Source organism: Oncorhynchus gorbuscha, unplaced genomic scaffold (assembly GCF_021184085.1).
Source record: "Oncorhynchus gorbuscha isolate QuinsamMale2020 ecotype Even-year unplaced genomic scaffold, OgorEven_v1.0 Un_scaffold_1578, whole genome shotgun sequence".
Lineage (NCBI taxonomy): Eukaryota > Metazoa > Chordata > Actinopteri > Salmoniformes > Salmonidae > Oncorhynchus > Oncorhynchus gorbuscha.
Genome location: NW_025746313.1, coordinates 5,896 through 27,912, shown reverse-complemented (window position 1 = coordinate 27,912; position 22,017 = coordinate 5,896). Strand labels below are relative to the sequence as shown.

Genomic DNA, 22,017 nt, shown 5'->3' with positions numbered 1-22,017 from the left:
AGCCCATAAGTCCCAGCCCACCTCAGTTCCACTCGCTCTGGTTGGACGGACCCTTACCGACCCTCTTTCTGGTTGGTGGCACATACCACCAGTCGACGTCAATCGTTTTTCTTTGAAAGGCAACATTCTCCCCCCTGTGCGAAGCAATTGTCTCAAAAAGTCACCTTAAATCATATTAAGTGCTATTTTACTACCCTTTTCATTCCCATTCTGTATCTTCTATTAGTACTTGATTTAGATAAAAATGCTGTCAGTATCTTTACAGTATCAATATGTTATCCAATGATGATGAGTATGGACACAATGTTACTCAAGTTACTGTACTTGTTTGGCTTGTCTTCATACAATAGTAACACTGTCCTAACATCCTCTTTCCCCATTTTGAGTGACTCTTTACACTGACAGTGCCAACATTGCTACGTTGTATTTTATACACAGTCAGTGGAGATCATCAAGCTTTACAGTTCAATCACTGTGTTGGTTTTTCGCTGATAAAATCTCCATAATTATGTTTTCATACTGAAAAGGGGATTGGTGAGCATGAGCTGTTGTACGCACAAGGACACACTCTTAAAATGAATGATTACAAATATTTTCACCAGTTTTAATGACCCAGTCACCAACGAAACAGAGACAAAATAAATTGAGTTTGGTTAAAAAGAGAGAATAACTTTATTTTAACAAGACATTTATGAGACAATACAGATGTTTACCTGGACTAAAACATCTCTTCAGGGTTTCCTTATTACAAGCATGGCCTAGTCAAACTATGTTCAAGACGTGTTTCATTCTACACAACCACTACTATTATAAAAAAGATATAAAACCAATTTTCTGAAATCGACAACAGAAAATTAAGTTGAATAACAAACCAGTCTTACTCTCAAACAGTGAATGGGTGGAAAATAGCTTTTCTTGATCTCTGAATAAGTGAACCAACAAGTCACCAAAACAATGGACTTTTTAAGAGCTGGATCTTGTTGCGTTTATTCGCAGCACACCTTGTATGAATGTTACTCAAATCTGAGTTGTTTTAGAGGAGGTTGTTTATGTACAAAACAGGAAGGAAACAAAGGCAAGAATGAAAACACTATACATCAACAGTTATGTATAACTGTGAGCAGGAAGTCTTCCACATGGTATTGGTTCTGTGGTGGAAAATGGGACAAGCTGCAAAGCAGCCGTCTGGGGGTGGAGGAAGATGTGGGGAGTACTTGACATGCTAGTAGAGGCCTCCTGTCTGTTGCTGGAAAACGTCGATCGTATCTTCATCCTCCATTTCCAACTGTCACGAAAAAGGAAGGAAATTAAGTCAATTTGATATAAAAACCCAATTTCATTAGATGACATGTCATTCATGACAAAAATGTACATAAATTAGCCGTGAATGGAAAACTTTCGTTAGAAGACATTTTGCATTTAACATTCTTTTGACATGCACAAATGTTCATTGGTATTCTCAAAACAGGGAGGAACGTCTAATGTATTATTGCTGGAATGGTGTTGTTCAAGCGAAGTAGAGTGAATTGATGTAACAAATCAGTTCCTCCCATGAGACTCCAGGATTACCTGTGCAGGTGTGTCTGTCTCGTTTATAGGCTGTCCATCGAACCGGAACCGGATTTGCCTAATTGTCAACCCCTACAGACACAGACACACAGACACTAAATTCCATTAAACTGTCTGACACAAAACAATCTCTCCAAGTAAAATGTCCAAAGAAAACAACGTTTCCCCAACCCTTGCCAAGCAATCCATTAATAGTGTACGGCACTGAGGAAGCAAGGTTAGTCATTCCTTTAACAACTCCTGTCGCTTCTCTACTTTGTGAATGAAAACACTGCAGAAAGGAAGGAATAAGGAGATAGGGAAGGGCGTTACTATATTGCCACTCCATATCCACGTTGGCCGACATCATTTTTATCAGATAAAGGTAGAAACAACAGGATAGGGAGGAAGTGGCTTCTACTCAACAAAGCCTGTAGAGCCTGGCCTACTTCCATGACTTCACTGGTCTAAAGAGACACACAAGATCCATTATGGGTGGGCACGCACACACTGCATTGAGATTAGGCCTGGGCAAGCCTGGATAAGACAGGCCTAGCACTAGAGAGCAAAGGCTCAGTTGCTACATCTCTGCCTCCATCTCTACATCTCTGTACTTGCCAGTGCAAGCAGCATGAACACAATCATTCAAAAAGACATGTAAAACAGAACAGCTCCAAGAGCACAAGGGAAGAGAACAAAAAGACATTTGATATGTTGGGAGAATCCAAAGCCAAGAACCCTATTTTAAAAGTACTTATTAGGTAATGCAGTGTAAATCCCCTCAATTAGCCTGTAAGCTCATAAATAGCACAGATCAGATTGGCCATAATGATTCAGCAGTAAGGCTTAGTATTTACTAATCAGCCTACAGCCAGAGAGATAGGCAAGTTAAGCTTAAGCCTTACTAATGCACATTGCATTGAATATGACAAGTACATTTGGTGCATATTAAAATAAAGGGTATTTGACCAAATAAAAAGTCTTTCAAGAACTAAAATCAGAAGAGTGGACAATACAGAGTCATTACTAAATTACGTTTGAGTCATTTAGCAGACGCTTTATCCAGAGCGACTTACAGGAGCAATTAGGGTTAAGAGCCTTGCTCAAAGACACCAAAAATATATTTCACCTATTCAGCTCAGGGATTCGAACCAGCGACCTTCCAGTTAGTGGCCCAACGGTCTTAACCACACATAGAGCTGGACACTGGAATAATGAGGACGATGAAAAGGAAGATGATAATATGATGAAGACAACACAGCCCATAGCGCTCGTCTCCTGTCACAGACAATGTAGACTACATCTGACAGTGAACAGATCAAAGAGATACAAGTGTATAAAATGGTGCATGTATTGTGTTTTCTCTTCAATGAGTTTCCTTGTCCTCAATGGATAATATGAGCTGTCATCTTTCATCAACCCCTGTATTCCCATAGTTAGGGTCAGGACTTTTTTCAGGTCAGGTCATTAGGGAAAAGTTTGTGGGCCCATAGTCATAAAGCATCTCAGAGTTCAAGTTTATTAGTCATATACCTGTACACATGACATACGTGGAGTACACAGTGCAAATACATGCTTAATTACAGGTACACCTCTCGACAATAGGAAAGTAATTAAGTAAATAAAAGACTACTAAAAAGAAAACTCAATAAATAAAAACGAGGATTAAAATGTTACTAAGATACAAGGAGGCACTCAAACAAATTGAAGTAGGATATTTACAAATGTGCCAGGGAATTGTGCAATACAGTGTGCGATAATAAATTCTAAATAGACATTGTGCAGGAATATTAGTCATTCCTCTTCCTCTCTGGAGGAGAATGATGACATAGGACCAGTTTTGACTTGGCCCGTTTAGATCACAATGAATAAATGACAAGGACAGAGCGGGACCTGATCCTTGATCAGGTATAACCTTGATAGGTATAACCAATATGGTAGTAGCTCAACCTTGCCCTCTGATACCGCTGCTGATGTTGTGCACTCAGTGGCATCATCATGGTTGCCATGTCAGACTCACCTGTCTCTCACAGTACGCCTTCATGAGTTTGCTGAGCGGCGTGTGTCTCTTGATCTTGAACTGCACCACCGACCCATCCTGTCCCGCCACCTTCAGGTTTATGTGGTCATTGTTTTCTGTTTTCACTCCCTCCTGATGGACACAACAAACATTGGGGGTGTATTCAGTGAGATGAAACGCAGATACTGTATAAATGTAATGTCTAGAATTACCATGATACCCACTATTACATGTGACAAATAATCAAGCCTGTTAAAAGTCAAATAGTCCACCTAATTTCAGTTTAAGTGACAACAAAAGCAAGAATAGTGTAGAGAATTATTGTACCATTTAAACCGCTGTGAAATATCTTTTCCATAACCAAAAATATAGTATTTTCAGTTGTTTGAAGCTGGTGTACAAAAGTAAAAAAGTAAAAGACTAAAAAGTAAACTGAAGAATGGGAAGCATAGAAATAGCACACATAACATATTTAACACTTCTTAGACTTGCTTTCAATGAAAATGACATATCTATAACTCACATTTCTATGTGAATTTTGTCAGGTCACCCAAAAAGTGACATATTGCAGCTTTAAACATGGCTAGCTCATATAGACAAACACTGAATACAATATAAGGTAACCTAGCTGCTTTTAGAAACGCTAGTATTTACACACTAGGGTTGATGGGAATTAGCTTGCAAAAAACAGAATAGTCCACCAAAAGCCAGAAGTTAAATAAAATGAACCTTCATCTTACTCTGCCGATTGTCTGTAGGCTTCGACCTTATGTTGGGGGGAATTTGAGAAAAAACAAACATCTAATGGAACGTATAATTAAACACTTTCCAAACGTGGATCTGTTGTCGACCCATGCAGTTCCTCAGCGAGGTCAGTTCCTCTCTGCTTACCTCATGTCAAAATAAAAGTTCTTGCTATCTTTTGTGCTGGTATGGGGCCGTGCAGGACTTTTATTTTGACACGAGGTAAGGGGAGAGTAATTGGGTCTACAATAGACCCACGTTTGGAAATTCTGAATGTTCTATTAGATGTTTTTTCCTCAATGTCCCCTCTGCATAAATACCAGCCCTACAGACAATCAACAGAGTAAGTTGAAATTGAATTTTATTTAACTTCTGTATTCTTGCAGACTATTCCATTTTTTGCAAGGTAATTCCTAGTAACGCTAGTGTGTGAATACTAGTGTGTGAATACTAGCGTTGATAAAAGCAGCTAATGTTAACCTTGCCTGGGACGATCAGATACAATTGTTGCTTGGCTGATACAGTTGATGCAAAGCAAATTATTAGTCAGGTCCCAGGCTAATGGCAACCATGATATGACCATCATTGATTTTAGGCCAGCAGAAACATTTACACAGAGTATTTGTCAGCAGTGTACTGTCTGAATATAAGCAGTTTCTGAACAGTGAAAATAGACCAAATATTTAAAGTTTTATAGAACACTTACAAGGGCATTGGATAGTTCAGCAGTGACATGCAAGTTAATCTGTCTTGACTATTATTTACTTGTTCTAAAAGTTATGACGCTGTGGCAATGTAATGAGACAAGAAGTGTTTTTGGACAATGTTTAGTCTACAGAGTGGAATTTATCATGCTTGACTACAGGATAGGTGCTTTACACATTCTGGAATTCATCCATATGAGGACACATATTAAACATGTATGTGTCAAACATCTGATCATTGGTCAACACACACACACACACACACACACACACACACACACACACACACACACACACACACACACACACACACACACACACACACACACACACACACACACACACACACACACACACGATGCATTTCAAAATATTGATCATACTTTTACACATGAAAACACATAAACATGGTTTTTAACACTGTCTCAGTCACACCATTTCACTCATTTGTAACATGCTGTGATAGCTGGCTCCATAAGCAGATGAGAGGGACCCTTGCTGTAGCCATGAATGAATGTAACAAGTTTGCAACTGAAGAAATTGACAAAGTGATGACTGATACAACCACTTGGATCTGAACTGAGTTTGTCAGATTACATTTGCAAATACAAAAGATTAAGAACTGAAGAGAGTGCATGCATTGCTTACTGTCATGTTCAGCTAGCAAACGCTAGTTGGCTGCGATTCAAGCAGCAAGCCACGCGCCCATGCAGGCGCGTGCACAGGTCTTCCGGTGTCTCCAATGGAGTACTTGCATTTTCAAAACTTGAGTCTACTAAGATCTCAAGTAAGGAAATATTACATGTACATTTTTCCTTAGTTCTATTTGAGTTATGTATGTAAAAAAAATGTGATGAGATGTAAGCATATTTTCAAGCAACTCACCTTGGGTTTCTCGTCAGCCATGGTTACTCTATTTGCGCTTCTCTACGCCGCCACACAACGAAATAGACGTGTACGCGCACGTACCCGCTCCCGATTAAAATACCGGCCCTACGTGCGCGATCACAAACACATGCTCGTGCCCTGTACTTCACATTCATTGGCCAACCTTGGTCACAGGGTAAGATGTTGAGCGCTGGCAGAGGGCGGGAATGTCGTAATGCGCGTTTCTGTAACACGTGCACGCGCATTTATAACACGTTCCCTTTTGTTTTGTTTTATGAAAATATTCACCGAAAACGTCCTAATGCTTTGATGTTAACCGTGCCATTGCTGTACATTTGCGCAATAAAAATCAGGTTATTTAAGAAAGAGTACTAAAAGGTCAATGTTTGGGAATTTAAACCATTCTGGAATTTTGTCATGGAAGAGAGGACTGATCCTCAGTAGCCATCTTGTTTTTATAGACCATAACATTCAGCCAACAAATTATGCAGTTGTACCACAGATGGAACAATGAAATATTTGGTTGTACAGTACTTGTACCAAAATAGACATGATCCAGCAAGAAACTAATGTTGCCCACACAGTATTAGATGGATGTTGATAAGGTCCAGAATGGTGCAACATTGTAAAAATGCCATATTTCCCTAGTATGCCATTGAAAATAGCCTAAATGTTATGAGGAGCCTTTCATTCGACAATTAATTATGACTAAAATCTGCACATTAGGGTAAATAAATAACTGTTTGCATCTGGTGGCCATAAGTTATTCCTACTTTGAGCAAATTAGTACCAAAACATTATAATTGGTAGATATTGGTATAAATCGATTTTATTAATTGGAATAATATATTCTCATGGTGACATTACTTGTCAAATTGACAACTGAGTAATTGTGTTCCCTTTAGTGCAAGCTTGCATTTCTAGTCAGGCACGACACAGAATTCCTATGACATCAGACATACGCACGCACGCTTTGGGGTCCTTCAGCTGAATGGTTGAAGCGCCTAATTTCTGTATTATATTATTTGAAATGTCAGTATTTGTATCGCTCGTGGATTAAGTTATATTTATTGATTCACCTTATTGATTTGATTAAAGTGGGTGGTAATGGAGGAGGTAGATGTGGAGCCAACAACTACTGTAAGTACCGCTTGTGCTCTGTTGTTGTGGAATCAAAATGTGTCCAGGGCAGGCTATGCAACTTGCTAACGTTAGTTCGCTAACTAGCTGACACTTCATTCAAACGTCTCTGAGCTCAAGTGTCCACAATAATACTGGCATCACTGCACAATGTTTATTTGTCATTTGTGATGACTCGTTTCAGTGGGTTGAAAGATACTGGCAGCAAGGCAGAATAATGTCTAGACGGTTAATCACCTAGCTATGTCCACATAAATAAACTAACGAGACGTTTCTCTCTTTCAGCCTATCCCTGGGTTCGACAGCAACCAAAAACACTTGGGATTTGTGTGGGGTCCTGGAGATATCCTGGTTTATGAGACCATTTACAAAGCATCAGGTAGATAGGAGAGTTGAATGTATAACTTGGTAGTAAAGTCATGACTCAAATCATGTCAAAGTACAAAGCATCCTCCTCTCTAACCCACTCTCCATGTGTGTCTCTTCAGGTGGATCTGCAGGGGGTTGTCCCTTTGTCCACGAGGTCAGGAAAGATGAGGACATCTATTCCCCCGATTTTGCGTAAACTCTTCAATGAGTCCCATCACATCTTTGTTGGTCTGCAGAGGATCAGAGAGGATCTGCCCAGCAAGAACAAGAAACCCCAGTAAGGATGGGATAGACTACTTTCTCTTGTAATTCAAACTAGGGCTCTGAGTTTTCCTTTGTCATGAGGTCAGGAAAAACTCCTGGTTCTAAATATAACCAAACAGTGGTGATGTGTGTGACTTAATCTCATAGTAATCTAAATGTTTTGCATTGTAATGGGTGTGCTCGTTTATCAATTTCACTTATTTATTCAGGTTTGTCAGTATTAGCAAGAACTACAGGTCTGTGATTCGAGCATGCATGGAGGAACTCCAGCAAGTCGCAGGTATAGTATGGCAACATTTCAACAATCGTATGTTTATCAATGCAGTTCATAGACAAGACTTAAGTAACATGCTATTTCCTCTCACTTTGCAGTTTCTACACAAGATGCAGCATTGGCTACACAGTATGGAAATCAGGTAAAGTACCTGTCTGTGCCTATTCAGTTTGACTAACCACTTACCCTTATGTCAAGGAAACATAACCCAAGTAATATAACATTGAATCAGCAAACGTGAGAAAATGATCTTGCATCAATGATGAAGATGAACACCGTTGTAATGTTACACAACTCAGACTGTTTTAGTGTATCATAATGATTCCCTTGGCAACACTCTTCTCTCCTGTTTTTCATGATAGGTGTCAATCCTGCTGGCAGTAGAGCTGATCTGGAATCTTTGTGAAGTGTTGTTCATCGATGCAGCTCCAGGTAGAGTTTATATTTTGTGTGTCAACCTTGATGTTGCATTGGACACACAAGCATCATCTAGGTATGAACCATAGAGCTAGATAGAAGACTAATATTTGTATCTGTGCCATTACAGTGTCTGTGATAGCATGGGCAGCACCATTGAGGCTATCTCCATTTTAACGTAATCCATTTTCTTATTTTTCATTGGCCGATTGCTCCCACAGGGGTCGCGTTAACGTAGGATTCTGCATTTTTCACACAGATTTAAAATGCTTCTTATTGTAAATTCTGCTCGGCTTCAGGTTTGCTCAAATAATCATGATTTGTAAAATTACTAATTTTGTGCTTCAGTTCCACTTCTCCACTTGGATGAAATATATTTGCTCTTGTCATTGGATCATCAGTGCCCTGGCTGATGTGTAGGCTACTTTTCTCCGGTACTTTCTTCCAGTTAAGTTTTTCTCCAGTAGCAAGTTAAAATGCAGTATTAACTTCAAGTGAAACATTAGAAATATGATGGCCATGCATCGTCTTTGCAAAAATACCTTTTTTATTGTAGGCTAATTTAATTAATTATGTCTGGCTGTTTGCCAAATAGCGTTGCACCTCTGTCAGCTGATGAAAATGATTTTGCACGAATGTATTTTGTGTAAAGAAACAATAGTTGCAAGCCCCTGATCACTCTAGTGAAGCCAAAAAGCACGGTTGACTTTCAATATGAAACGCAGGTTAAATGGTTAAAAATGCAACAAAAAAAATTATGGTCTGAGTTTTGAAAATGCTGATTTCTGAAAGCTAACGCGACCCCTGTCCAAACTCGTATAAATCCCCACCCAGTTGACAAATTAAATGGTGGAAGCCCTCATTGTCCATGCTAAAAGGGGTGAGTCATCTATCTCTATGGTGTGAACAGAACTTTAATATTTTCTGCACCCTGTTTGTTGTATGTGACCCTCTAGCTGGCTCCCTGGTGCTCCACCTGCTCGACTGGGTGAGGCTGCACAAGGCTGACGTGGATGAGAAGGCCAGGGAGGTGCTGGCGAGTGAGAGCCCCGCAGAGCACCAGGCCTACTGGGACGTGGTACGTACACATACACCCCTCTCCTGTCTCTCTCTGCATTTTTTAAATGCTATTGGCCCAGTGCGTAGATACGTCAGGCTGATTTTTGGCTCTACAGCGTGACCATTTTACTCAAATGTGCCTAAAAATAGATGTGTGCGAACTGAAAAAGTAATGTATGAGCGAGCATGTGATTCATAGTAACACAAAAAATGCTGCCGTAGCCATTTTCAAAGTAAACGTTCTGTTTTTGTTTCATAGCTGGTAGCTAATCACACACAGCACTACAAATACCATATAAACTCAGCAAAAAAAGAAACGTCCCTTTTTCCAGGACCCTGTCTTTCAAAGATAATTCGTAAAAATCCAAATAACTTCACAGATTTTAATTGTAAGGGGTTTATCTCTGTTTCCCATGCTTGTTCAATGAACCATAAACAATTAATGAACATGCACCTGTGGGATGTTCGTTAAAACACTAACAGCTTACAGACGGTAGGCAATTAAGGTCACAGTTATGAAAACTTAGGACACTAAAGATGCCTTTCTACTGACTCTGAAAAACACCAAAAGAAAGATGCCCAGGGTCCCTGCCCATCTGCGTGAACGTGCCTTAGGCATGCTGCAAGGAGGCATGAGGACTGCAGATGTGGTCAAGGCAATAAATTGCAATGTCCATACAGTGAGATGCCTAAGACAGCGCTACAGGGAGACAGGACGAACCGTGGATCGTCCTCGCAGTGGCAGACCACGTGTACAACACCTGCACAGGATTGGTACATCCGAACATCACACCTGCGGAACCGGTACAGGATGGCAACAACAACTGCCCGAGTTACACCAGGAATGCACAATCCCTCCATTAGTGCTCAGACTGTTCACAGTAAGCTGAAAGAGGCTGGACTGAGGGCTTGTAGGCCTGTTGTAATGCAGGTCCTCACCAGACATCACCGGCATAAATGTCACCTATGGGCACAAACCCACCGTCGTTGGCCCAGACAGGACTGGCAAAAAGTGCTCTTCACTGACGAGTCGCAGTTTCGTCTCACCAGGAGTAATGGTCAGATTCGCCTTTATCGTTGAATCGCTGTGCGTTACAGGGAAGACATCAGCTCCCTCATGTGGTACCCTTCCTGCAGGCTCCTCCTGACATGACCCTCCAGCATGACAATGCCACCACGCACATAACAAGCAGTATGGCTGATTTCCTTCAAGACAGGACGGTCAGTGTTCTGCCATGGCCAGCGAAGAGCCCGGATCTCAATCCCATTGAGCACGCCTGAGTCCTGTTGGATCAGAGGGTGAGGGCTAGGGCCATTCCCCCCCAGAAATGTCCGGGAACTTACAGGTGTCTTGGTGGAAGAGTGGGGTAACATCATCTCACAGCAAGAACGTGCAAATCTGGTGCAGTCCATGAGAAGCATGAGAAGGCGATGCACTGCAGTACTTAATGCAGCTGGTGGCCACACCAGATACTGACTGTTACTTTTGATCCTCCCCTTTTTTCAGGGACACATTTATTCCATTTCTGTTAGTCACATTTCTTTGGAACTTGTTCAGTTTGTCTGTTTTTGAATCTTGTTGTGTTCATACAAATATTTACACATGTTAAGTTTGCTGAAAATAAACGCAGTTGACAGAGTATTATTTTTGCTGAGTTTAGCTTTCCCACCTCGAGCAGCACTGAGTGAAGTGCTGAAAAATACATTTTTAGAAGCGCACAGCGTAGAAGTTGGTTGATTTCACCTGAAAGTCTACTAAAGTGTGACTTTCTTCTCATATTTCTTGGCTATTTACATTGTTTTGTTCACATGCTATGTGGTTTTTCAATGTTAGTTTGAGCTTGCTCAACTGCTAGCAAAGAGACGTCGTGGAACTCAAAGGGGCAGCTGAACATTGTCTCGCCTAAATGACTCATATTGGAGGGTACATTGTAGAGGTTGACCGATTATGATTTTTCAGCACTGATTATTGGAGGACCAATAATAATACTTTTTTATATATATATATATATATATTTATATATTTTTTTGTAATAATGACAATTACAACAATACTGAATGAACACTTATATTAACTTAATATAATACATCGATAATCAATTTAGCCTCAAATAAATAATCAAACATGTTCAATTTGGTTTAAATAATGCAAAACTAAGTGTTGGAGAAGAAATTAAGTGAGAAAGCTAATGTTTAAGTTCCTTGATCAGAACATGAGAACATATGAAAGCTGGTGGTTCCTTTTAACATGAGTCTTGAATATTCCAAGGTAAGAAGTTTTAGGTTGTAGTTATTATAGGACTATTTCCCTCTATACCACTTGTATTACATTAACCTTTGACTATTGGATGTTCTTAGGAACTTTAGTATTGCCAGTGTAACAGTATAGCTTCCGTCCCTCTACTCGCTCCTCCCTGGGCTCGAACCAGGAACACAACGACAACAGCCACCCTCGAAGCCGCGTTACCCATGCAGAGCAAGGGAAACCAGCACAGGCTCAGAGCGAGTGACGTTTGAAAAGCTATTAGAGCGCACTAACTAGCTAGCCATTTCACTTCGGTTACACCAGCCTCATCTAGGGAGTTGATAGGCTTGAAGTAATTCATAAACAGCGCAATGCTTTACGCACAACGAAGAGCTGCTGGCAAAATGCACGAAAGTGCTGTTTGAATGAATGTTTACGCGCCTGCTTCTGCCTACCACCGCTCAGTCAGATGCTTGTATGCTCAGTCAGATTATATGCAATGCAGAACACGCTAGATAATATCTAGTAATATCATCAACTATGTGTAATTAACTAGTGATTATGATTGATTGTTTTTATAAGTTAAGTTTAATGCTAGCTAGCAACTTACCTTGGTTTACGGCATTTGCGTAACATGCCGTCTCCGTGTGGAGTGCAACGAGAGGCAGGTGGTTATAGCGTTGGACTAGTTAACTGTAAGGTTGCAAGATTGGATCCCTGAGCTGACAAGGTGAAAATCTGTCGTTCTGCCCCTGAACAAGGCAGTTAACCCACCGTTCCTAGGCCATCATTGAAAATAAGAATGTGTTCTTAACTGACTTGCCTGGTTAAATAAAGATTAAATAAAGGTGTAAAAAAAAGAAATGGCAAAATCGGTGTCCAAAAATACCGATTTCCGATTGTTATGAAAACTTGAAATCAGCCCTAATTAATCGGCCATTCTGATTCATCGGTCTACCTCTCGTACATTGTAATTGATTGAGTATGGAACACTCCAACAAACTTTTATTCTTAAACTTTTATTAATTTCTTATCATAAAAACACTTGCTCAAATACTTTCATTGTGCTCCTTAATTTCTTTGTGTGCTCCTACATTTTTCAATTTACGAGCACATGTGCTCCTTATAAAAAATAAACTGTCAGCTTAGAGCCCTGTTTGATCAAAACTAATTTAGTGGATCCTCAAGACCTCCAGTGAATTTGCCTTTTTAAATGGTTCTCCATGATTACTTCCAATGTGGTTGAAATAAACTCGTTGATATACTATGTATTTTATCTTTGCCCAGTTGAACTCCTTTAACTTATATCTGTGTAATCTGCTATTCATGTTTATTTGTGCACTAGTCTGTATGCAGATATTCTTTGTCCCCTATTGAACCCCCCTCTGTGTCTCCAGGTGATCAGCTACGTGCTGCAGGGCCGGATGGACGAGGCCAGGCAGGTTCTGGTGAAACAGGCAGCTTTGCAGCCTGCAGCCAGGGTCATGTTCAAGCTGCTGGACAACTTGCTCATGAAGATGCCCATCTTCAATGTACATAGTGCATTTCTATCTGAACGTTTCAACCTCCTGAACAGCAACCAGTTTTAACCACAGAATCAAGTAGAAGACGTATATTATATGTATCTCTATGGTTGTAACTCTAGCGCTCTCTCCTCTATGACATCTTACTGTAGCCTGGTGAGACTCAGACCCTGACAGAGTTTGATGTAAAGTGGAGACACTGGCGCGAGGAGGTGGACCACTGTCTCCAGGACCAGTCCTTTGCCAGCAACCGCCACCTGGAGGACATCTGTAAGGTCAGTGGAACTGCCCAATACCTGCCCTGGCACACTTTACCTGCATCTGTGTGGTGACAGGTACCCACAGAGTGTACAAAACATTAGGAACACTGTCATAATATTGAGTTGCACCCCTTTTGCCCTCAGAACAGTCTAAATTAATCGGGGCATGGACTCTACAAGGTGTCAAACATTCCACAGCGATGCTGGCCCATGTTGACTCCAATGCGTCCCACAGTTGTCAAGTTGTCAAGTTGTCATGATGTTCTTTGGGTGGTGGACCATTCTTGACACACACAGGAAACTGTTGAGCGTGAAACTCAGCAGCGTTGCTGTTCTTGACACACTCACAGTGCGCCTGGCACCTACTACCATACCCTGTTCAAAGTCACTTAAATGTTTTGTCTTGCCCATTCACCCTCTGAATGGCACATATACACAATCCATGTTTCAATTGTTTCAAGGCTTAAAAATCCTTCTTTAACCTCCTCCCCTTCATCTTCACTGATTGAAGGTTTTTTATTTTTTTTATTTATCCGTTATTTTACCAGGTAAGTTGACTGAGAACACGTTCTCATTTACAGCAACGACCTGGGGAATAGTTACAGGTGAGAGGATGGGGATGAATGAGCCAATTGTAAACTGGGGACTATTAGGTGACCGTGATGGTTTTTTGAGGGCCAGGTTGGGAATTTAGCCAGGACACCGGGGTTAACACCCCTACTCTTACGATAAGTGCCATGGGATCTTTAATGACCTCAGAGAGTAAGGACACCCGTTTAACGTCCTATCCGAAAGATGGCACCCTACACAGGGCAGTGTCCCCAATCGCTGCCCTGGGGCATTGGGATATTTTTTTATACCAGAGGAAAGAGTGCCTCCTACTGGCCCTCCAACACCACTTCCAGTAGCATCTGGTCTTCCAGCCAGGAACTGACCAGGACCAACCCTGCTTCGCTTCAGAAGCAAGCCAGCAGTAGTGTGCAGGGTGGTATGCTGCTGGCAAACCAGGTGACCTCAATAAGGGATCATAGCTTTCACCTGGTCAGTCTGTCATATAAAGAGCTAAATGTTTTGTCGTCAGTGTAGCTACCTGTAGTATACGATGTATACCTTAGCCAAAAGTAACTCTCTCTGTACATGTAGAGTCCATTGGCTCTGTACCTGCATCTGTGTGAGCGTGAACTGTTTAGGAGCTAAAATAATCTCTTGTTGGTGCTGTCTGTCTCTTCCAACTACTATCCATATGTTCCACCTGTTGTTACATTCATCCATCCATGGTTTATCCATACCCTCCAAATACCATCCATATAAGTATCCATCCATGGATTATCCATACCCTCCTAAATAAGTATCCATCCATGGATTATCCATACCCTCCTAAATAAGTATCCATCCATGGATTATCCATACCCTCCTAAATAAGTATCCATCCATGGATTATCCATACCCTCCTAAATAAGTATCCATCCATGGATTATCCATACCCTCCTAAATAAGTATCCATCCATGGATTATCCATACCCTCCTAAATAAGTATCCATCCATGGATTATCCATACCCTCCTAAATAAGTATCCATCCATGGTTTATCCATACCCTCCTAAATAAGTATCCATCCATGGTTTATCTATACCCTCCTAATTATCCATGTAGATCCTGGTTGGTGATGAGGATGTTCTCCTGGAGTACAAGGAGCTGCTGAGTACCTGGTATCACTTCCTGGTCACCAGACTGCTGTTCTCCCACCCCACTGTCAAGCCCACAGAGCTGCACTACTACGCACAGGTACTTACTACTACACTATACATGATACAGAGTTGCACTAGTATGCCCTGGGACTTACCACAACACTATGATTAAGTGTCCTGTCCTATGTGTGTGTGTTCCAGTCTAGCATGCACATGTTCCTGGACACGAGGAGTGTCCCAGAGCCCCTGGACAGCATCCTGCTGGCAGCCTTTGAGTTTGACATCCACCAGGTCATCAAAGACTGCAGGTGAGGAGGAGCGTCTATCGACCATAGAAATACAGAAACCAAAGGAATTATATTTCTATGGTATAGAACCCAGGGAGAGTAGCTGTGTTGTTGCTAAGGTAACAGTAACTGTTAATGTGGATAAGATGAAATAAATGTGGGGGCTAGACACACAATGTGATTTCCCCTCTGTCACTCATGTAAACTACTGTTCAGTTTCTTATGTTGTGATATTTATGACATGTTGTTTGTGCTTTCCAGCATTGCTCTCAACAACTGGTGGTTTGTGGGGCATCTGACTGACCTACTGGACCACTGTAAACTGCTCCAGTCTCACAACCTACAGTAAGTTAAGGACACTACTGTCCCACGAAAGGGTTGACATTAACTGCCAATATTGTTCTCATGGTAACATTGATCAGAATCATAGAAAGTGAAGTTGGCGTGCTCAGCTCAAATGTTTGTGATAACAGGAAGTATTTGGGTGCCGGATTCAAAGGGCATACACTTAATAAAGAACCCACACGCAATGAAATATTTAGTGTTTTTTTAGCAGCAGAGGTCCGAACAAACTGAGGTGTTTCGGTGGCAGCCTTCGTCACCGTTGACCATAATAACGTGTTCTCTGTGTTGTTGTAGTTTTGGCTCCAACCTGAGAGAGTTTCTACTGCTGGAGTACGCCTCAGGACTCTTCACCCATCACAGGTGAGACAGACCCACTAGTCTGGTTAGTAATAGATTGGACTATATGCATCACTCCCAGTGCCAACATGTCTGTTTTTCTAATAGATAACTGTCACACATATAGTCACGTCTGCAAAACTACACATGCTGAGGTCCACTGTGTTCAGTAGTTATCTTTTCTAGAGAGTGTTGTCGGCTACGCGTGTAGGCCTCTTCCCCTGTTTGACCTGCTCCAGTGCTGCTCCTATTGGATGATCGGTTAAGCTGTGCATGATTAACCAGCTATTTCTCTCTGGTCCTCAGCCTGTGGCAGCTGGCTGTGGACTACTTTGACCACTGTCCAGAGTTTGGCCGTGTGTACCTGGAGCTACAGATAGAGCGTGTTCCTCTGGACACGGAGCGCAAGGCCCTGAAGGTGATCAGGATCTGTGAGCAGAGGCAGATGACTGAACAAGGTAGATATGATGTATACACGTACGTACGCAGGCATACTCACGCGCTCTTATCCAAAACAGTTGTCCATCTTACTCTCATGCATGAAGCTCTCACTGAGACCCACATTCTGTCTCACTCCCTCAATTTCAACATGGACACTTACTAAAACACACGTGGAAAATACATTCAAACTCCCCCTGATTTCTGTCATGCCTGTTGTGTATATCACCCCCTAACTCTTTGGTATAATGTGTCTCTCTGTGTTGCAGTGAGGAGCATCTGTAAGATCATGGCCAAGAAGGCCCTGAGGAACAACAGACTGGGCTCTGCTCTCTCCTGGAGCATCAGAGCCAAAGATGCTGCCTTCGCCACCCTCATATCAGAGAGGTGCTGTATGTCTACATGAGGTTTTACTGATCCTGACCATGTGACCTGTTCAGGAATGCTGTTTTTATTTGCTGGACAGTCGTCGGCCTGTTTTCAATACTTAGAAAATTCCTTCTTCCTTCCTCCTTTCCTTGATGTAACCACTGATCTAACATGAGGGGTTGATGAAAGCTACGTAGTGGAGTCACCACGTTAGATCTGGAATTACTTCAAGAAGGGCAGCAAAGATGTCCCCCCATGACATCTGCTTCCACACCACTAGCTACCAGACCACCCTGTAGTCGCTCACTCTCTCGCTCCCCACCCTCCGTGGGTTTAACCCCGTCTGTATCCTAGATATACGGTGTCTCTCTGGTCTATAGATTTATCTCTATGGTCTGTATCCTAGATATACGGTATCTGTGGTCTATAGATGTATCTCTATGGTCTGTATCCTAGATATACGGCGTCTCTCTGGTCTATAGATTTATCTCTATGGTCTGTATCCTAGATATACGGCGTCTCTCTGGTCTATAGATGTATCTCTATGGTCTGTATCTCAGGTTTCTCCAGGACTACTGTGCCAAAGGGACCTTCTCTGATCTGGACCTGATTGACAACCTGGGTCCAGCCATGCTGCTCAGTGACAGGCTTACTTTTCTAGGTATGGAGTGCAAACATGTACATACACAGGCATGAAGGACTGTGAACACACAAACAAGCCAACACTCCTTGGCAGGGCTCTAAGCTGTTTTACAAGGAGCACCGTGTGTTAAGTTGAAAAATATAGGTGCACACAAAGAAATTCAGGAGCACAAATCTAGATATATTTGAGGTAATAAAGTTAGAATTGTATGTTTTCTAGGCACACTGGTGCTCTTCAATAAAAAATCCAGGTCCCACAGCAACATATTTAGGTGCATATGCCAGTAAAATGGTCGCATTGTAGAGCCCTGCTTGGTCTTGCATGTTAACTTGACATTCAGTCAGCCACATATCACTCACATGCGCACACACACACTCACACACACACACACTGGATCAAACCCATGTTATATTTTGGCCTTTCTATTAAATGATTCTCTCACGTAGGAGAAAAGTGGTCCATATAAGGCTGCAGTCTGTGGCCTAATACTGTTGTAACAGCTGATGATAACCTACAGCTGGGGAAATGTAACGTGAGTGTAATGTCTCACTTTACAATTAGTCACTCATGAAGGCAGAACTATGATGTATATAATGTTATCTTGTTCTTAACCAATCAAGTGGAACCACGGTGTATTTACATTTAGGCCATACAAGTTCTACCAGTGCTGTAGCGAGTAGAATGAGAATTCAAATTCTAAACAATTCTACAGTGACCATATTGGGTGTCCCAACTGGCATCATGTGTGACTGATAGATGGTTCTCACATCATTTCTGGGAATTCGGTGCAATTCTCAGTTCTATACTTAAAACTGTGGCAAATACATTTTACACCATACTATGCCATTGATACTGTGTCTGTGTAAATCAAATCAAATCAAATTTTATTTGTCACATACACATGGTTAGCAGATGTTAATGCGAGTGTAGCGAAATGCTTGTGCTTCTAGTTCCGACAATGCAGTGATAACCAACAAGTAATCTAACTAACAATTCCAAAACTACTGTCTTATACACAGTGTAAGGGGATAAGGAATATGTACATAAGGATATATGAATGAGTGTAACCAATGATACCAATGAGAGAGCATCATGTGATTGTATCCATTAGTTCATTCTGTTCCCCTCCTGTCCTGGGTCATATTCATTAGGCACCATTTACGGAAGGAAACAGGATGGACTACCTGAACATGTCCAATAAGAAATGCGCGTTAACGCTTTCTGTAGAGAAACTGTTTTTCCTACGCTTTGCCTTGATGGATGTGATCCTGTTGTCTGCAGGGAAGTACCGTGAGTTCCATCGGCTGTACGGCGAGAAGCGTTTCTCGGATGCCGCCAAGCTCCTCCTCTCCCTGATGACGGCCAAGATCGCCCCACATTCCTTCTGGATGACTCTGCTGACCGACGCCCTGCCCCTGCTGGAGCAGAAAGAGGTCAACTGGCCCACAACATTAACTTCCATCCTTGACTTAACGTTGAAATTAACGTCTTTCTACTTACCTAATGTGTAGCATATTCCATAGATTGAATTTACCTTTTTTTGGGGGGTTTACTAACTAAATATGAACTGCGAAACATCTTTGTAATCTTAAAGAAAATATATTATATAATAAATATGATTTAAATTAAGAGATCTCCTTACCTTATTGATTCCTATCAGATCTGTAGGTCTGAATATATGCTCGTAGTTTTGTAGATGGTGCCTCTTTAGGCTAATAGCCTTTTGTTGCAGTCAGTTGGCTAATCTCTGGGCTTGTCCTCTTGCAGGTGATCTTCTCTGCTGATCAAACTCATGAGCTGATGTTCTGTCTGGAGGAGCTGACCTCAGGGAAGAGTGTTCCCACCCCAGACAGACCCATGCAGGTACTGGGTTACACACCCCCTTACCCTCTATCTAATGTCTGTTTCCCTTTCAATCTCCTAATACTGTTTAATAATATGCTCTAATCTCTACAGTTTCTTAGCCCGGGGTTAGCAACTGTTCACACTGCACTAAGAGCCTCCTTAGCCCGGGTTAAGCAACTGTTCACACTGCACTAAGAGCCTCCTTAGCCCGGGTTAAGCAACTGTTCACACTGCACTAAGAGCCTCCTTAGCCCGGGTTAAGCAACTGTTCACACTGCACTAAGAGCCTCCTTAGCCCGGGTTAAGCAACTGTTCACACTGCACTAAGAGCCTCCTTAGCCCGGGTTAAGCAACTGTTCACACTGCACTAAGAGCCTCCTTAGCCCGGGTTAAGCAACTGTTCACACTGCACTAAGAGCCTCCTTAGCCCGGGTTAAGCAACTGTTCACACTGCACTAAGAGCCTCCTTAGCCCGGGTTAAGCAACTGGGTTAAGAAACTGTTCACACTGCACTAAGAGCCTCCTTAGCCCGGGTTAAGCAACTGTTCACACTGCACTAAGAGCCTCCTTAGCCCACGGCTAATAGTCTATTCACACTTGCACATTCTAAAATGGGTTAACATCAACTTTAGCCCAGGGCTAAACTGGCCCTGCTCCAGAGAGGGGTTAGCACAGACTTTTCATAGTTAGCCAATCGCACAGTTCCATTGTCACCTAATTTGAATATTGTATTCCAGAAAAGTGACTGTTGATTTCATTAACATAAAGTATTATATAATTATGAAAAGGGCTTACCAAGAACATTTTCCAAAAGGATTCATTCAAGGTAGAAAGTAATAGTTGGAGCACTCAACAAACAATCTGATATTTATTTTAGCTCACTTTTCTCTTGAGTGCTCCTTTCTACTTCGAATTAGTCCTTTTGGAAGTTTTTCTTGGTAAACTCTTGTCATGATTTGTCATTGTTGTTTAGCAGCCCTCCTTTCCTGTTTGCTGAAGCGTGAAGGCCCAGTTGCACCATTACATCATATTGAATATGGAATCACTAAAAACATTCTGATGAGGATGATCCATTAAATGTGTTTCCCTGTGCGTTTTCAGGATGAGGACATCGAGACGACAAAGATTGAGCTCCTGCGGCTAGCGCTAGCTCGTAACCTGGCCATGGCCATAGTTAAGGAGGGGACAGTGGAAGTTTGACCAACACTTAAAGAAGAGCACTTGTCTTTTTATACTGTACATAAAACAAATCAAGTCTGATCAAAATGTGCTATTTGATAATAAAGAAATGTTTTGACATGAACACTGGCCTGGATTCAAATGTGCACTGTCAACAAGCACACTGCACTGTCGCACAAGCACACTGCACTGTCGACAAGCACACTGCACTGTCGACAAGCACACTGCACTGTCGACAAGCACACTGCACTGTCGACAAGCACACTGCACTGTCGACAAGCACACTGCACTGTCGACAAGCACACTCACTGTCGACAAGCACACTGCACTGTCAACAAGCACAACTGCACTGGCAACAATTTCCTTGACATTCGCTCAAATCAAATTCACAGTCAACGCTGTGGAAGCCGGCATAAGTATGACCTTTAAGTCAACCTGATTTACTAGCCTAAGTTATGTATAGAGAAGCAATGCACTGACAACAAAGACCAAAGAGTACAATAAGCTAAATTACACCAGATCAAAAATCCTTTAATTCCTCATGCAACAAACAAATAGCATTATGTACAATCGTAAAACATCTTTCAAGACATTTACACATCACATTGACCTCTACACATCTCCTGACTACAGACGATAAATACACCTATGTACAGAGCTATTGTGCCTCACAATGCTACAAGTCAGGGACAACCAGAGAGAGGACATGGGGAGGAAAGGGGCAAACTGACTGTTTTCCCAATTCTCTAACCTCCCTGAAGTGTGGATTTAAAAGCAATGTATTAGTGCAAGCATGGGTAAGACGTTTCCACCATATTCTCATATCCGTCCATTCCTTTGAATGTTAGGATGAAGGTTAGCGAATCAACCTTTCACCATCGATGAAGTATGAAATCACTGTCCTATTGTGGGCTCAATATTACTGGATGATTTTGACCTCATGGTTTCTTCACCTTCCTCCATGTTAGTTCCAACTTGTGTCAGATGACACTTTCAGCCAGTGTTAAGCTTGGTCAATTCAGTGATGCACTGAAATACAACTGAAATAAATAAAAAAAATACAATTTCAATACTGACAATGGAGAAAATAATACACATCCTAAAACTCAGTACTAATGGATATCTTAACTCTGGTTGACAGACCACTTTGAAAGCTTAAACACCATAGTTAAACCAGATGGCGAGCATCAGAGGGAGCATAAGAAGAACCCGTACGTTAAACCATAGAATAAAACCAGCTACGGTATGCATTTATGATAACTTACAGAAGCACGCCAGGAGTAACCACAATATTGATTACAGTGTTGCTAGGAAACCCAGTCATCAAAATAGTAGCTGTATATTAGTCTGTAGTAAGACCTAGAAGGTCCAGAAAACCCATTAACTAATATAATTGAGAAATACAATATACATCACTTTAAAACAATGTGATA

At 41.6% G+C, this 22,017-nt stretch overlaps 2 protein-coding genes across 2 annotated transcripts; one reads left to right on the top strand and one right to left on the bottom strand.

Moving 5' to 3' along the window:
- Window positions 1-643: 643 nt before the first annotated feature.
- Window positions 644-6,056, bottom strand: LOC124023296 (small ubiquitin-related modifier 2). The gene is made up of 4 exons (XM_046337801.1): window positions 5,902-6,056; window positions 3,569-3,700; window positions 1,570-1,641; window positions 644-1,285 (listed from the first exon to the last, which is right to left on the bottom strand). The coding sequence occupies exons 1-4, from the start codon at window positions 5,920-5,922 to the stop codon at window positions 1,223-1,225; spliced, it is 288 nt and encodes a 95-aa protein (XP_046193757.1). The 5' UTR covers window positions 5,923-6,056; the 3' UTR covers window positions 644-1,222.
- Window positions 6,057-6,851: 795 nt separating this feature from the next.
- On the top strand, window positions 6,852-20,708 carry LOC124023295 (nuclear pore complex protein Nup85-like). Its single transcript, XM_046337800.1, is given in 20 exon segments — window positions 6,852-7,044; window positions 7,330-7,423; window positions 7,533-7,594; window positions 7,596-7,690; window positions 7,887-7,957; window positions 8,050-8,093; window positions 8,314-8,383; window positions 9,325-9,446; window positions 13,070-13,204; window positions 13,348-13,470; window positions 15,108-15,239; window positions 15,344-15,450; window positions 15,691-15,774; window positions 16,069-16,134; window positions 16,417-16,568; window positions 16,818-16,935; window positions 17,478-17,578; window positions 18,842-18,993; window positions 19,328-19,423; window positions 20,507-20,708. Coding segments are annotated over 20 exon segments (1,956 nt in total). The 5' UTR covers window positions 6,852-7,011; the 3' UTR covers window positions 20,606-20,708.
- Window positions 20,709-22,017: the final 1,309 nt, after the last annotated feature.